Source organism: Erpetoichthys calabaricus, chromosome 16 (assembly GCF_900747795.2).
Source record: "Erpetoichthys calabaricus chromosome 16, fErpCal1.3, whole genome shotgun sequence".
NCBI classification, from domain to species: domain Eukaryota; kingdom Metazoa; phylum Chordata; class Cladistia; order Polypteriformes; family Polypteridae; genus Erpetoichthys; species Erpetoichthys calabaricus.
The window spans coordinates 6,233,377-6,248,799 of NC_041409.2; the positions used below are offsets into that span (position 1 = coordinate 6,233,377).

Genomic DNA, 15,423 nt, shown 5'->3' on the forward strand with positions numbered 1-15,423 from the left:
GGATTTATATTATCTTTCCTAATCAAACATTGTCTAAAATGATTGGATTAAATATAAATCAAAACCACATAAAGGACTTCAAACATTGCTGCCAAGTAATATCTTTTTCTAGGATCAGAGCAGATCCATCTCTGCTCGCTGCTTGCCAAAAGACAATCTCTTCCATCAGAGCACAATGGACTCCAGTAACGCATACGATGCATCATTCTGTGGATAAAACCCATATGGCTCTAATTTCGCTGTATCGTTCAAAAAACAGAGCATAGCTGAACAACTCACAGCAAGAATATCAGCTTCAAAAGAACAACACAAGAAATAATTAAATAAATAAATTGCCCTTGAAACTTAAAACTTAAAAAATAATTACTAGGGCTTGCATTATTCAAATAGTAGCATGTTAGATAACAATTATGTCTGACTGGGTAAACAAATGATTTTGATTTTAGTATTTTATCTTTTAAGGAATATCTGATTATACATTACTATAGAGAAAGAAAAATAACACAAAAAAAGGTAAGGAAAATATTTATATAGATAAACAATATACAGCCTGCTGGTTTTATAGGAAGGTGGCTGCAAAATGTAGTAGTAATAATGAGTGATTGAATGACTGTGGTAAGAGAATGGGTACAAATGTTAATAGTGCGGCTATGGCCGAGGTCGCAGTGAGAAAGCACAGTGGAACCTTGGATTGCGAGTAACTTGGTTTACGAGTGTTTTGCAAGACGAGATAAAATTTTAAATAAATTTTGACTTGATAAACGAGCGAGGTCTTGCAATACGAGTAGTACGTATACGCTTTGCCTGCTGAGTGTTGCGTGATCACAACTGAGCTGATGGTTCTTCTCTCTCTTGCTGCAGGATTGTGCGTAATTGTCAGTCGGCGTGCCTCACTCATATAGTCAACATCTGAACGAGTGTATACTGTTTACTACAGCATTATGACCATGTGTGTGTGTGTAACGTGTGAGTCCCCGTCTTGTACCGCAAAACATGAAGCTGAGTCTCAGTATTTTAGCGACACCAGCTTTATTCAGCTTGAAACAGGAACAGCACGGTTATTTATTGTAGTGGGATCTGACGCTCTCCTATGCACAGACACAGCAGTCAGGCAGGGTCGTGCCCAGGTTAGTGGCCAAGTAATACTGTGCCCTGCGCATTTATAATGTTCCTTGTATCACCCATCGACGGCAGGTGCTTATAACATGTCCGCGATCTTTTCAGATTTGCTTTTACGGCGACCTGCTAGAGCCCTGGGAGCCAACGATTACTCTGGGAAGCTCTTCCGCGTGTCTTCCCGTTGGGTGGAATCCCACAAGAGTTTAGAAACTCACTCACACCAGCCATGATTCTTTTCAAAGGTAAAGTGCAGGTTAATTTGTTTTATGTATTTTTACTTTATATTTTGCATTAATCATTTTTATATGAATAGTTTTGGGTTGTGGAACGAATCATCTGAGTTTCCATTATTTCTTATGGGGAAATTTGCTTTGATATACGAGTGCTTTGGATTGCAAGCACGTTTCTGGAACAAATTATGATCGCAAACCGAGGTTCCACTGTATTCGTTTTGATTAATGCCTTCACCCTAAAACCACTGAACAGCTCCAATCCAAGGTCCATTAGTAACCCTATAATAGGGTTGCCAGGCGTCCCTTATATACGGGATATCTTCCATATTTGATCATTTTGTCTGCTGCCCCATACTGACCTTTCAGGGACACCCAAATGTCCCGTATTTAGTTCATTTTCAAATTTTGTAATAAAAATACATTTTTATTACCATCTTACGGTACTTAGTTGTATCTTTAAAAGTAACTAGTTGATTACCCAGTGGCTTCACTCACTGAGTGCAAGGGAAAAAAATAAAATGTAGTCTATAAGTTACTAAACAGTAAAACATTAACATTTAAGAAGTAAAGATACATTGAGCACTACTGGAGTGGTTTCGGGTAAACTACATTTTAAAGGTGCTATAACACAACAGGTAAGTAGTAGATCCCTTGTGAAAGACACAACATGACCGCTGTGGTATAGAAATTACATTTTCTATGTGATCGTCCAAATTTCTGCCTGACAACCTTGCACTACATGCCTGTGATTTACTTGTTAAAATAATTAATCACAAAAGCAACCTTGAATGTTGTGGGGTTTTAGTGACCCGAACTTACCTTAAGGGACAGTAAGTAGTTGTGCAGGGCAATTTACAAACAGAGTCCTGCTTCGATGGCACCGATTACACTCATTCGCAAAGATTTCCACTCTCCTAGGAGCCGACGGGGGACTTGAAGTGTCACAAACAGTGCGAGAAGAGAGGACACTGCCCGAAACTGCGAAGCTCTCGACTCGGCGGAGCAGCCCGACATTCCGCGCCTCCCAGCATCCACTTTGTTCTCACAACCCCTCACAGCTGAAGGCAGTCTCGTCTTCACATTGTTTACAGCTGGGCGCAGTTAAAAAGTAGAAAGACGCAAAGCTGTTTTCCTCATCTCTTCTACTATCAAGTACTGCCAACTAAAAAAATGTTACAGTTTCAGCGACAGTCACGTGGACAAATAAATAAAACTTCTCTGTCAGAACGCACCTGGCAGCAGATGGCTCACCGCTGTAGTCCAGACAGGAAGGGTGGGAGAGGGCAACACAGGGTGCACACAAATAATAACAATTCATAAAGACGATATAAAAATGGCGTCCACAAACGAAGTGATTAGTTCCTGTATTATAATATGTTCTGTGGTCATAGGTAATTTCCATATCGTATGGTCATACGTAATTTCCGTTTCATACGTACAATAATTTCCATATCACGTGGTCATACGTAATTTCCGTTTCAAACACGAAAAGAATTTTATATATATAGATTATACTTTCTTTTCTCAGATTCTCTTGATGAAAATAACCCAAATGTAACGAGGAAACTCATGTTTGCTGCCTGTTTGCAGCTTGTTCAGTTGCTCTGGTTGGCTAAGGACAGCAACACTGTCACCATTTTGCTCTCCAGCCGCGCTGCTGCACAGTTCTGTATCAGTATAGAAACATACAGTCTCAACAAATTATGTTGGTACTACTTGCCATGGCCCACTTTTTTCCTAACTTAAAAACTAATCCATCCATCCATCCATCCCAAGATGCCAAAACGTAAGTGTAAATTTCATGATGAATATTCGAGCGAATGGACATTTATCAAACAAGGCAGAAGCTGTTTTGAAGCAAACTGTGGTGTATGGATTTGCACTTTCAGTAAATAATCTACAAATGATTTTACTTTTGTTTTCCTCATAACTCATTAAAATCCTTGCTTTATGTTTTTAACTTATGTCTCTACTTTTATCTATATATATGAAATCCCTGTGTGCGTCCAGGTGTCCGTGTGTGGGTGTCTTCTGGTGAAGTGCGCATGCGCGGGGCACGGTGCGATGCGCGATATTACTGTCAGAGAAAGTTAGAGGCGTTTTACGGAAATACAAACCAGTATTACTGCGAGAGGAAATTAAAGGTACACAATACAGTGACACATATTACAGCCACATACAAGCCAGTATTACTGTCAGAGGAGATTAAAGGCATATTACCGACGCGCACGCCTGTATTACCAACAGAGAAAATTAAAGGTATATTACGGACGTACGGACGTATATTACGGACGTACAAGCCAGCGGACAGTATCCTTCAATAAGGGCGCACACAAAAAGGCGATTCTCAAAAGGACGACCTCAATTGGGCGCAGCGAATAAAGGCGCGCATAAATAAAGATCTGCACCTGTTGCTCTTCACATATTCCAGAGCCATTTGAACTAAATTATCTACATGCCCTTATTGAATAGAGCCGTACAAGACAGTATTACTGTCACAGAAGATTAAAGACACACAATACACGGCGGCAGCCCACGAAGAACGGTCAGCTCAGCAAGTAAACATCAACAAAAGAAAGGCTGAAAGAAAGAAAAATATGACCAACAAAAAGAATGAGGTCAAAGTCCCTTGCCATTTAATATAGACTGTTCCTACTACTGTTTATGCACTACTGTTCTAGCGCCCATTATTGTAACGGGCTGAATGACTAGTTCACTAATAATTCTCCAAACTGCTAACAGATGTGTAAGATGGCACCAGTGGGCTAAATGACTAGTATAATATATTGGTCTGGGTGTGTAGGGGCATGTATAAGTTTATATATATAGTAATATAGAGTGAGATATTAAGAGTGTGCCGTATTTCTAATTTTCTAATCTGGCAACCCTACCCCATAATGTAAAAAGTCTCAAATACATGCACGGCCTTGATCACATTTAAATGCAGGCATAGTTGTGTATTAAAAACTTTAACCCACTCTGATGTACTGCAACTACTTTACATGCGTCACTGGATTCAATACACCTAAATAACCCGAGAGAAAGGTAACGATATGTCCTGCTGACAATGCTTGAAGTGGGTCGCTACACACAGATATGGAGTGTCGGCACTTCTCAGTTTTTCGCCGATGTGTACTGTTTGTCTTTGTTGTGTACCCACAGGGTTTTGTAGCACACTGGTACACATCACAGATATCTTGGTGTTCAACCCCGCTGATCTCCAATGCAGTGTTGACACTCCCCTGTCCCCACTCTCCAATCGCACTGAAGTGTGTATTAAAGCTTGAGACTCCAAAGGGGACCCTGCACCACACCCCACTCAAACTGAAGTATATACTAACACTTGAAACTACAAGGGCCAATATGAGCCACTCTGGCCACTCGCTGATCAAATATATGTGTGTATATCAATGCTTGACATTCTAATGGGGAATGCCTCCCCCTGAGCTCACTCTCCAGTCGAATAGAAGTGCATATTGATGTTCAACACTCCAAGGGTATCCAATCTAAGTCCCCACCTCAAGCACTCTGGTCAAATTTAACAATATACAGATGCATGAAACTCCAAGGAGGACAACCCCCCTTACCCCCAAATTTCAAATCAAGTAGAAGTATATATCGATGCTTGAAGCTCCAAGGTGGGAGAATCTACCCCCTACCCCCCCCCCAAATCTATTCTAAATGAAGTAATGACAGTTCAGGTCATGACACTGTCCAGTCCATCTAACTTTTAGGAAATAGGAGTGGACATACAAAATCCAACAATGGCTATGACTTGCCAATGTGATACACAAAGTTTGTCAGATAATCTCATGAACTAAACAGAAGGAAGTTAAATTAAAAAAAAAAGCATAAAAAGTTAACAAAGCCAAAATACGTGGCACTTCTTAATACATTTCTCAAACTCTTTTAACCAACCTGAATGTTTGGATTTTGAGAGCTGAGGTCAGCATTAGCCAGGTCAGGAAAGTTCTTAAGGTCCAAAACAAAGGGCTTGCTGTCTTCCAGTTCAGCCTTGGATTGAGTGTAAGTCCCACCCATGCGCTGCTGAGACCACCTCCTCTTGTGTCGACGGGGGTTACTTGGGCCAGTTCTTTTCCAACTCTTAATTCTGTTGTTTTGTTGCAAAATGTCCAACCCCTGATGAGAGGCACTAGCGGCTCCTCGACCCTTAACCTATTCAAAAAGAAGCAAAAAGAAGATACTTAAAAATATAACTATGCTATAAATCAATTATATTCACTTAACTTTACATGACAATCAACACTAGTAAGTGAATCCTTTTTTATGCCATAAAACTTTTCACACAACTCTGCTGCAAGGAGAATTAGCTTAGATGATTAATGTCATTTTTCACAAAACATTTAGGCACTTAATTGGAAGTTGCTTGTTATGAATTTGTTTTAACTGAAGGCATGAACTCCAGGTTCAGGGGATGAACATCAAGAAAAGAACAAATAAAATGAACCGAAATGAACTGTAAAAATATAATGCTGGCTTTTTAGTAAAGCTATCGGCAGTTAAGGAAACTCTTCTATTTCATTTAATTTCCTTTCTAATATTTTTGAGGTTTTCCCAAGAAGTGTTTTATGGAGAACATTACTAAATGAAAATGTTTTTCTAAAAAAGAGAAAGTTAAAAAAAAACAAAAACAGTGTTAATGTGATGAATAAACACTTCCAGTATTGGTGACCATGAATGAGCGTCATGCTGTCTGGAACTCGACAGTAATAGAAAACCACTACAAGACGACATTAAAATGACTTCAGAGTCTCTTCTCTGCCTCTTAGCTGTGATTACAGTAATCCCTCGCTACTTCGCGGTTCACTTTTCGCAGATTCACGACTTCACGGATTTTATATGTAAGCATATCAAAATATATAACGCAGATTTTTCACTGCTTCCCGTGTTTCTGCAGACAATGCGTCTTTTTACTTCTGGTATTTGCTTCCTCAGTTGGTTTGCCCAGTTGATTTCATACAAGAGATGCTATTGGCGGATGGCTGAGAAGCTACCCAATCAGAGCACGCAGTTAAGTTCCTGTGTGCTGCTGATTGGCTCAGCGACGGAGTGCTGCATTAACCAGGAAGTCTCATCTCACTCATTCAACATTAACGTGCTCCTGCTACTGCATTCAGGGGATTATCACCTTCAATCGTCATCATTTTTACTGCGCAGCATATTCATCACCATCATCACGTCATATATAGCTACGTGTACTTCGCTATACAGTAAGTGTAAACTTATCTACCGATTTCATATTGCTTAGCAGTTGTCCCTGTTATTAATAGAGTAAAGGGTGGGTTGTAAACAATACAGGGAGGGTTTAAAAACATCCAAATACACGTTAAATAATTAAATAAATATGGTGTCCCTACTTCGCGGAAATTCAGTTATCACGGTCGGCCTTGGAACCTATCTCCCGCGATAAGTGAGGGATTACTGTATTCGTTTTCCTATCTACCTAACATTTTACCGTAGACCTCTTGTAGCATTTTCTTTTCCAGAGCAGTTTGAAAGCTTTCCCTAACTTGACTACTATGGTGCCGTATTAGCTTCTTGTGGGGTCACCAGTCCAGTCTCAAGGGTGTATAACTAGCTTCAGGGATTAAAAGGCCCCTATGCTTCCATTCCTGCAATCTAATCACACATTCACTCATGTATTCTTTTAATGGAATCCCCCCAAGCCTTTGCCACCACCTGAGCATCCCCACCATGCCCAGAGGAACTCTCTGTATGGCATCCATCCATCCATTTTCCAACCCACTGAATCCGAACACAGGGTCACGGGGGTCTGCTGGAGCCAATCCCAGCCAACACAGGGGTACAAGGCAGGAAACAATCCCGGGCAGGGTGCCAACCCACCGCAGTCTCTGTATGGCATGTCTACAACAAACATTACTGGAACACTTGTTCCCAAAATGCTCCCTGATGTACATGTGGACTGCTGTAACCTTCATCTAGTCATGAGTACCATAAAGACTTTTAGACACAGTATCTTGGTGCACCTTTATCTAACACCTAAAGGGCCATCTTCAAGCCCTTTACTTACTTATGGACTCCAGCAAGGTCGCTCAATTTATAACACTTGAGGGAGGAAAAGAATTCTACTGCAATGGCAAACTCAATCTTCATTAATAACCAGATAAAGAAAACTCCTTTGGCCTTTGAAGTCTGTGTGCACATTAGTGTTGGTTCATTATTAAAATTTGACTTTGATATTGATATTGGCTTGAGGAACTCAGTACCAGAACCAAAAAGGTACCAAAGCAAGTAACAGATAATTCCATTCACTGGCCACCCACGCCGTTTCACAGCAGCCTCCCTGCTCTGCCGCACAATCGCATGCCTCCCTGCTTTGTTGCACTCTACAAATTAGTACAGGGAGTGCTGCCCCCTTGTAGTTGTGTTTATATGAGGGACGACCCAAAAATTCATGGAATTGTTAAAAAACAAAAAAAAAAACTTTATCATATAACATACAGCAATACACCCCTTGAGATGTAATTATCTTGGCCCATCACTTCTTCCATTCCTGAGAACATTTCCTGTACTCGTCTGTCACCTGGTCTAGCGCCCAAGTCAAGTCATGTCAAGTTGGGGAGCATGCACTGGTACAGTGCGTTGCCGCACCCACTACACAACGAAACAACTTGGGATCCCAGTTTGCAACCCCTGAGACAGACACGTGGTCCAGTCCCACCCTTCGGAAATGACCCTCTATCTGCCTCAGCCAGGTGTTACATGGGTGACCCCTTGGCCTGGTCCAGCCACTCGAGTCCCCAACAATAAGGACCTTACGAGCCGGATCACCCTCTGGGAAACGCGCCACATGGCCGTAGTGCCGCAACTGACGCTCCCTCACAATGCAGGTCATGTGCCTCATTTGAGACTACATGAGCAACACAAAGTCCAACCAGCGGTACCCAAGGATTTTCCGGAGAGACACAGTACCAAAGGAGTCCAGTCTTCATCTCAGGTCGCTGGATAGCGTCCATGTCTCACAATCATATAGCAAGACAGGATGCACCAGGACGCTAAAGACTTGGACCTTCGTCCTTTTGCATCGAGAGTGCCACACACCCCTTTCCAGCGACCTTATGACCCCCCATGCTCTCCCAATCCATCTACTGATTTCATAGGAAGAGTCACCAGAGACATGAATGTCTAGCGCCCACTTCTGATTTTTTTTTCTGGATTTAACATGGTAGCAAAACTGTCTGCCTTTCACTTTCAATTTTAATGTCAGGAAGAAACAAAGTCACAGGGAGTGAGATCTGGCAAATTCCGGGTGTTCAAAGTAACAACCACATTGTTTTTGGTCAAAACTCTATCATTGATCACATGGTGAGTGTACAGGCGAGCTATCGTGGTACAAAATGCAGTTTTGTGTGAGCCGCCGCTCCAGACATCACAGCAGTTTGGTGTAGTGTTGCTGATTAATAGTGTGCATGCTCGGAAGTTCTTTATTAACAAGTTCGTTAATACTAAAAAATGTGATCATTGGTGTTTTGATGTTTCAAATGACCTGATGTGCTTTTGTCTGCGTGAAACAAAAAAACACCAAAGTCACCTTTTCGACTGTCGAATAAACGTCAGAAACACGCATCTTGATCAGATCAGCACAATGCTGCTTAGTAAGAAAGGACAGAGCCGACTAAACTTCCTTAGAAGGCTGGCGTCCTTCAACATCTGCAATAAGATGCTGCAAATGTTCTATCAGACGGTTGTGGTGAGTGCCCACTTCTACGCGGTGGTGTGCTGGGGAGGCAGCATAAAGAAGAGGGACGCCTCACACCTGGACAAACTGGTGAGGAAGGCAGGTTCTATTGTAGGCACGGAGCTGGACAGTTTGACATCCGTGGCAGAGCAATGGGCACTGAGCAGGCTTCTGTCAATCATGGAGAATCAACTGCATCCACTAAACAGGATCATCTCCAGACAGGGGAGCAGCTTCAGCGACAGACTGCTGTCATTGTCCTGCTCCACTGACAGACTGAGGAGATCGTTCCTCCCCCACACTATGCGACTCTTCAATTCCACCCGGGGGGGTAAACCTTAACATACAAAGTTATTGTCTGTTATACCTGCATTGTTATCACTCTTTAATTTAATATTGTTCTTTATCAGTATGCTGCTGTGGAGTATGGGAATTTCCCTTTGGGATTAATAAAGTATCTATCTATCTATCTATCTATCTATCTATCTATCTATCTATCTATCTATCTATCTATCTATCTATCTATCTATCTATCTATCTATCTGTCTGTCTGTCTGTCTGTCTGTCTGTCTGTCTGTCTGTCTGTCTGTCTGTCTGTCTGTCTAGTAGACTGTGTAACATGACTTTAGCCATGCAATGCCTAGCAGTACAGTTGATAACTTCACCCTACTCCTGTGCTGTTGACTGATTCCACAAATTTTTAGGTCTCTCTCGTATTAACACATACATTAGAAGAGCATGGAGGAAAAGAACATTTCCCTTGGTGAGTAGTGCTAGATGTAATACTCTTAATATGTAAGGGCGGATGTTTCAGCTGTTGTGATTGTGCTGAACGACTGAACACAATGTGTTTGAAAACTACCATTTACTTCTTGTACTGGAATTAACAAAATGATTTAGAATATTTTTCGTTACTGTTTCAATACTTGCACACAGTACAACCCTAGTGCACATGTAGGAAAATGTACAATTTTGAGCTTTCTGAGCATTTTATTTTGATTTTCAGACTTATACAGTTTAAAAGATTTGGACAGGTTTTTAAACAAACTACTATCTAATCTTTAAGATCAGAGAGATCAAAGGCAGGAAGTCCTTTAAAATCGATATAATCGTACTATGATGCCTGCTGTCATAGTGATCTGGAGCTCCTGGGGTATGTTTATTATGTTTTGTACATACCATTGTTATTATACTTGCATTAATAATTGATTTTGATTTTGCACACGTGCAGCTCTTTTGTATTATTTTTGTGTGGGAAATGTCATGTTTGACATTACAATGCCAGTAAGATTCAGGTTTCATTTTTATTTCCCTTGCTTGTAAAAATCATCAAAACCTCCTTGTTTGGATTTTGAAGGTCAAGGTACTTCATGGTAACATCTGTTGTTGTGCTTGATCTGTTTTTTACAATGTTAAAAATTAGTAATGCCCGTTCCATGACGCCATTTTGTTTCTCGTATCGGCACTGTCGTTTTGAGCATTTTTGTTGCAGACTTCCCCTTTGTTCACGATTGGATTCTCTCAAAGTTCTTTGTTTGCATCCACTTTTGCTTCTCCACCCCAGTTTCAAAATTCTTGCTCTGCTTTTAAGCCCTGATTAATGTTTAACAGTTTGGCTCTGGTTCCATGTTCTTTTTACAGATTTTTTAATTTTGATCTCCCACACCATTTCCTCATTATGATTCTTGTTTCACGTCCTGAGCTAATTTACTTGATGATTCATCTTTCTTGTTTAGACCCCTTTCTTGCTATTTTATTCTCCACTTAAAAAATGCTCCCACCTTGTGCAGTCAGGACAGCCAAAAAACATTGCAGCATGCTAGGCTCAACATGCCAGTTTCTGGATGAAAATAAAAGCCGTGAGTCACACAAAAGTAAAATGTGGGAATTTTACTTGCAGTTAACAGAATCATGCAATCTCGTTCTCTTCAACTTTGTGTTTCCATTTGCTAAACTTGCATATTGACCTTTTGTTATTTTTCACTTCTTATTTCATCTCTCTCGGTCCATTTGTTCTTTTGTTCTTGGATCTGTAAGATCCCTGCTTGGCCGTAAATAGTGATGATCCAATAATTCATAGATAATTGAATTTGTTGCACTTTGTGGAGTTTCATTTTGCAAAAAGTTCACAAAAGCCAGCACAATGTATGCCATTAACAGAGGAAGAAAAGTGTCTTTGAGGATTCTTGTGAGTGCTGAAAGTCCAGGAGATGCATCAGAAAGTGAAGACATGCTTAAGGAGAACAAAGGCATCAAAAACAACCAGGCAATCAGGAATTAATGAACAAGACGACAATCAGGAGCAAAATGAAATCCAAAACACAGAACAAAACCCCAATGCTAGTGCCAACTTGAAAAATAAGCTAACACTACAGATTCTTGAGGTTGTTGAGGACAGTAGACAACCAATGAATGCTCATCTGGAAATACAATGCAAAGAATGCAGCGATGAGGAATAACAAACAGAAGAGAAGCTCATTGTTCTGATGTCTCCTGTTGTACCTACTAACACAGTATGGAAAAAAGAAAAAGTGGTCCAAAATGTGGTTGAACTTGTCGTACCTGTTAACACTCCATAGAGCACCAGCTCTGCGATGAAGGAGAGGGGATCTTCAACCTCACAAACAGAAGAGAAGCTCGCCTGTCTGATGTCTCGTGAGTTACATTCCATAACCGAGTGGAAATAAGAGAATGCTGACGACTTCACGGCAGCTATTAAACCTTCATACAATGCCAGCTCTATTAAAAAGCATGTTGTTGGCAGTCATAGAAAGGGGCGAGCTCAACTGTGCTGGATGGTCGGTACGCAATCGCTAAATGTGACATAGCCAGCAATGTTTACTCATGCCATGGTCTGGTGACAAGATCAACGACTGCAATCCGGCTACTGCAACATACCCCATAACTAGAAGTCACGTGATGTGGCATTGGCGTAATGCTGAATTCCATTTACCTCGTAAGTTGGATGTCAGAGCTGGGAGTGACGTCACTTGACTGCGTTCCAGTAAGACATCCGTAAAACGATTACAGACACCTCCAGGAAAACTTATTGTGCTTGCTCTTTAGGGATACAGACAACTACTGAACAAGATAACAACGCATTACACGGTATTTTGCACATCCAAGCACTGTAGCAACATGTCCAAAGATAGAAGGTGGACAGTACTGTGTGTACGGATGATTTAATGAGACACAAATAGTCAGAGGCGCTAATAAACAGTATAATACTACAGCTTTCACTTCTGTTACAGCCATCTTGGATTCTCAGTTCTCAGTCTTGGTTGGGGTTTGTGAGTAGGAAATCAGACTCACACGAGCATTCCTTCTTGGAACTCAGAAATTCCGACTTCCCAGTTCAAATGTAACGCAGCATAAGATACAAAGAGTAACGCCATTTCTTTGTTTTATACTTTAAATGAAAGTCACTCTGATTAAAAAAATTCTTACTAGGGCAAGTTTTGTCCACCTTAATAAAAGGATCGGTATCTGTGTGTCTGTAAGTCTGCCTGATTGCTGTCTCTGTAATTCCAACAGATGCCACATCACAAACATTTGTAGTAATAAAATGCATTGCATTTTCATTCCAACATATGGCACATCACAAATATCTGTAGTAATAAAAGGCATTGCATTTGTCATTCCAACAAATGGAGCACCACAACCAGTAACCCTGCTTTTTATGTATCTCATATCAAATGGCATATAACAGACATAAGCATTGCATCCATTATTCCAACAGTTGGCACATGACAAACACTTATAATAATGCATTTTTTGCTACAAATGTTTATGATGCACCATTTGTTGGAAAGACAAATGCATTGCATTTCATTACTACATGCTTTACAAAATACATTTCAATAGATGGGGCACTGCAAGCATTAACATTGATTAGGTGGCGCAGTGGTAGTGCTGCTGCTTTGCAGTAAGGAGATTGTGGGTTTGGTTCCTCCCTGTGTGGATAGCGCTTTGAGTACTGAGAAAAGCGCTATATAAATATAATGAATTATTACTTTGATTCCAATGTGTCTTTGGCGGGCACTGCTAATTTTGATATACCACACTAAAAATGCCAGTTGCAACAAATGGCCAGAAGTCTGTGAATCACTTGCATAAGACTTGGACAGTGCAGCACAGGTGATCCTCCCTTGCTTGCCCACTTGCATTTGCACCCATTAATTATGAGGTCTGATGCCAGTGTCTATTTTTGCTACAGTGCACGCAAGTCACTTCCACTGATGAATTCTGCCTGAAAATCAAGTCAAATAAAAACACAACCACGATTTCAATGGATCGCAGCCAACCTGATCCTAACCAGTTGCTATTTTACATGCAGATATGCCTTTCATCTCACTTCGCACTTCATTTCTGCCAATAAACTGCCAAGCTTTGCTCCTGGGGTAATTTTAAATTAGATGCAAGAGAAGGTATAACATTACAGGCAAGTGGTAAAAACCTGGCAATAGTGGAGTGCTGCCTGTGCTGCACAAGTCGGCCCGAGACATTCAAAGTTTGCCTCTGGAGTTTGAGACGAGTTCTGCGCACCACAATTTGGAAATTGTAAACACATTTAGAATTTTAGGTTCCATCAGGAAATTCATAAACGCTTTTGTGATTCTTTATCTAGGATGTGTCCGGCCTCAGACATTTATTTAAAAGTTTGAATAGAGTTGAGAAATTTGTAGAGAAAAACAGAATATTTGGTTTTATCATTTTAAAAGTTGATCTTTTGATCAGAACCCATGCATTTTTTTTGATTCATGGCTAATTTCTGCTGTAATTGTCATTCAATCACTATATTACGACTTTCAACCCATAGCTGACTATTTCACTTTTAAACTTTTGTATTTACAGGTTTTATTTTTTCTGCCACGAAACAAAGGCCAGCAGACAAGAGTGGATGATAATCTGATCTAGTATACTGGGTGAAATTCTTGTTCCAGTATGCTATGTTAAACAATTAGAACTTGTGAATACATTTAAGTGTAGAACAAAACATGCCAATTGGTGCATGCAAAATAAAATTGGAAATGCGATTTTCTATCAGTGTTGTGTGTTTTGAAATTAACATCTTTGTGTATCGACTTGTATGTGAACTGTAATAAGTAAGCCCACCCCTTTAAGAATATGACCCATGGTTCAACCTGATTGGTGAGTCAATATAAACTGGACAACATGACACAAAGAAGCAGTGTTTGCTTGGACGGGCAGGAGTAATGTGAGAAACTGTACGTTCATCAGTTCAAGAGAGATGAATCCATAATATCAACTCATTCTGAGCAAGCATTTTGTTAAATAAGTAGCAGGTCGGTGTGGACAATTACTCATTAATACATTTATCTGTTAAAAATAAGCTTCAGTCTGAAAGTAGTAAAATTCTGCAAACAAAACAGAAAGAATACTGTCAAGGGTTGGGGACCAGCAGGTCACCCCATATAATAACGAAACTGAAACTAACATTGAAAAGAAACAAAAAGAGCGCAAAATCTGTGGTCATTGTAGGCTCTTTTGCAACACATTTCTCCATACGCGCAGTTCTGCTTTCTAGTTGGGCACAGTCCAAATGGGTGCCAACTTCTGGCACCGCAGTTGTTTAAATAGCTCCCAGGGTGGGTCAGATATGACATTGCTGCCCATCCCAGGACTCATCCTCTGTTCTGAAGGGAAGACAGAAGAGATGATTAGCAATCGTTTTTGCCCCTGTATTAAGTCTGTATTCTTACGTCAATTGGGCTGTTTAGATATTTCCCAGGCACTCGTGTGCGACAGTGTATACAAATATATTATACTGGAATCTACACTGCTGATGGCTGTGCCCAAGAGGTCATTAAAGGCCTGGATCTTGTTTTTTATCCAGGACACTCACAAGCCCAGACACTCAGACTCCTCGCTCAGTCTCTCGAGCGCCCCGATCTGAGCCTCCATTGACTCCGCGAAGATCACAGCATCGTCAGCAAAGTCAAGATCCGTGAACCTTTCTTCACCAACAGATGCCCCACAGCCGCTGGACCCCACGACCTTGCCCAACACCCAGTCCATACAAGCATTGAACAGAGTAGAAGCAGAACACATCCCTGATGAACCCCAGAATCAACTGGGAAAAACGCAGAGGTCCTGCCTCCACTCTGCACAGCACTCACAGTACCAGTGTACAGCCGGCCATGATATCCAGCAACCTCAAGGGGATCCCGCGAATCCTCAGGATGTCCCACAGGGCAGCTCGATCAACTGAGTCGAACACTTTGCGAAAATCAACAAAGGTTGCAAAGAAACTCTGCCTTTAATGACCTCTTGGGCACAGCCGTTAGCAGTGTGTCTGTTTGCGGAGAGAGTGTTGAACTTGTCGAGAGG

The 15,423-nt window shown here is 41.0% G+C and overlaps 1 protein-coding gene across 1 annotated transcript in view; it reads right to left on the reverse strand.

The window, feature by feature from the left end:
• The window catches only part of ism2a (isthmin 2a), a 113,600-nt gene that overhangs the window by 46,940 nt on the left and 51,237 nt on the right, over positions 1–15,423 (reverse strand). Inside the window, exon 2 of the mRNA XM_028821596.2 lies at positions 5,271–5,528. Coding sequence (XP_028677429.1) covers positions 5,271–5,528 — 258 coding nt within the window. The remainder of the gene's footprint in view (positions 1–5,270; positions 5,529–15,423) is intronic.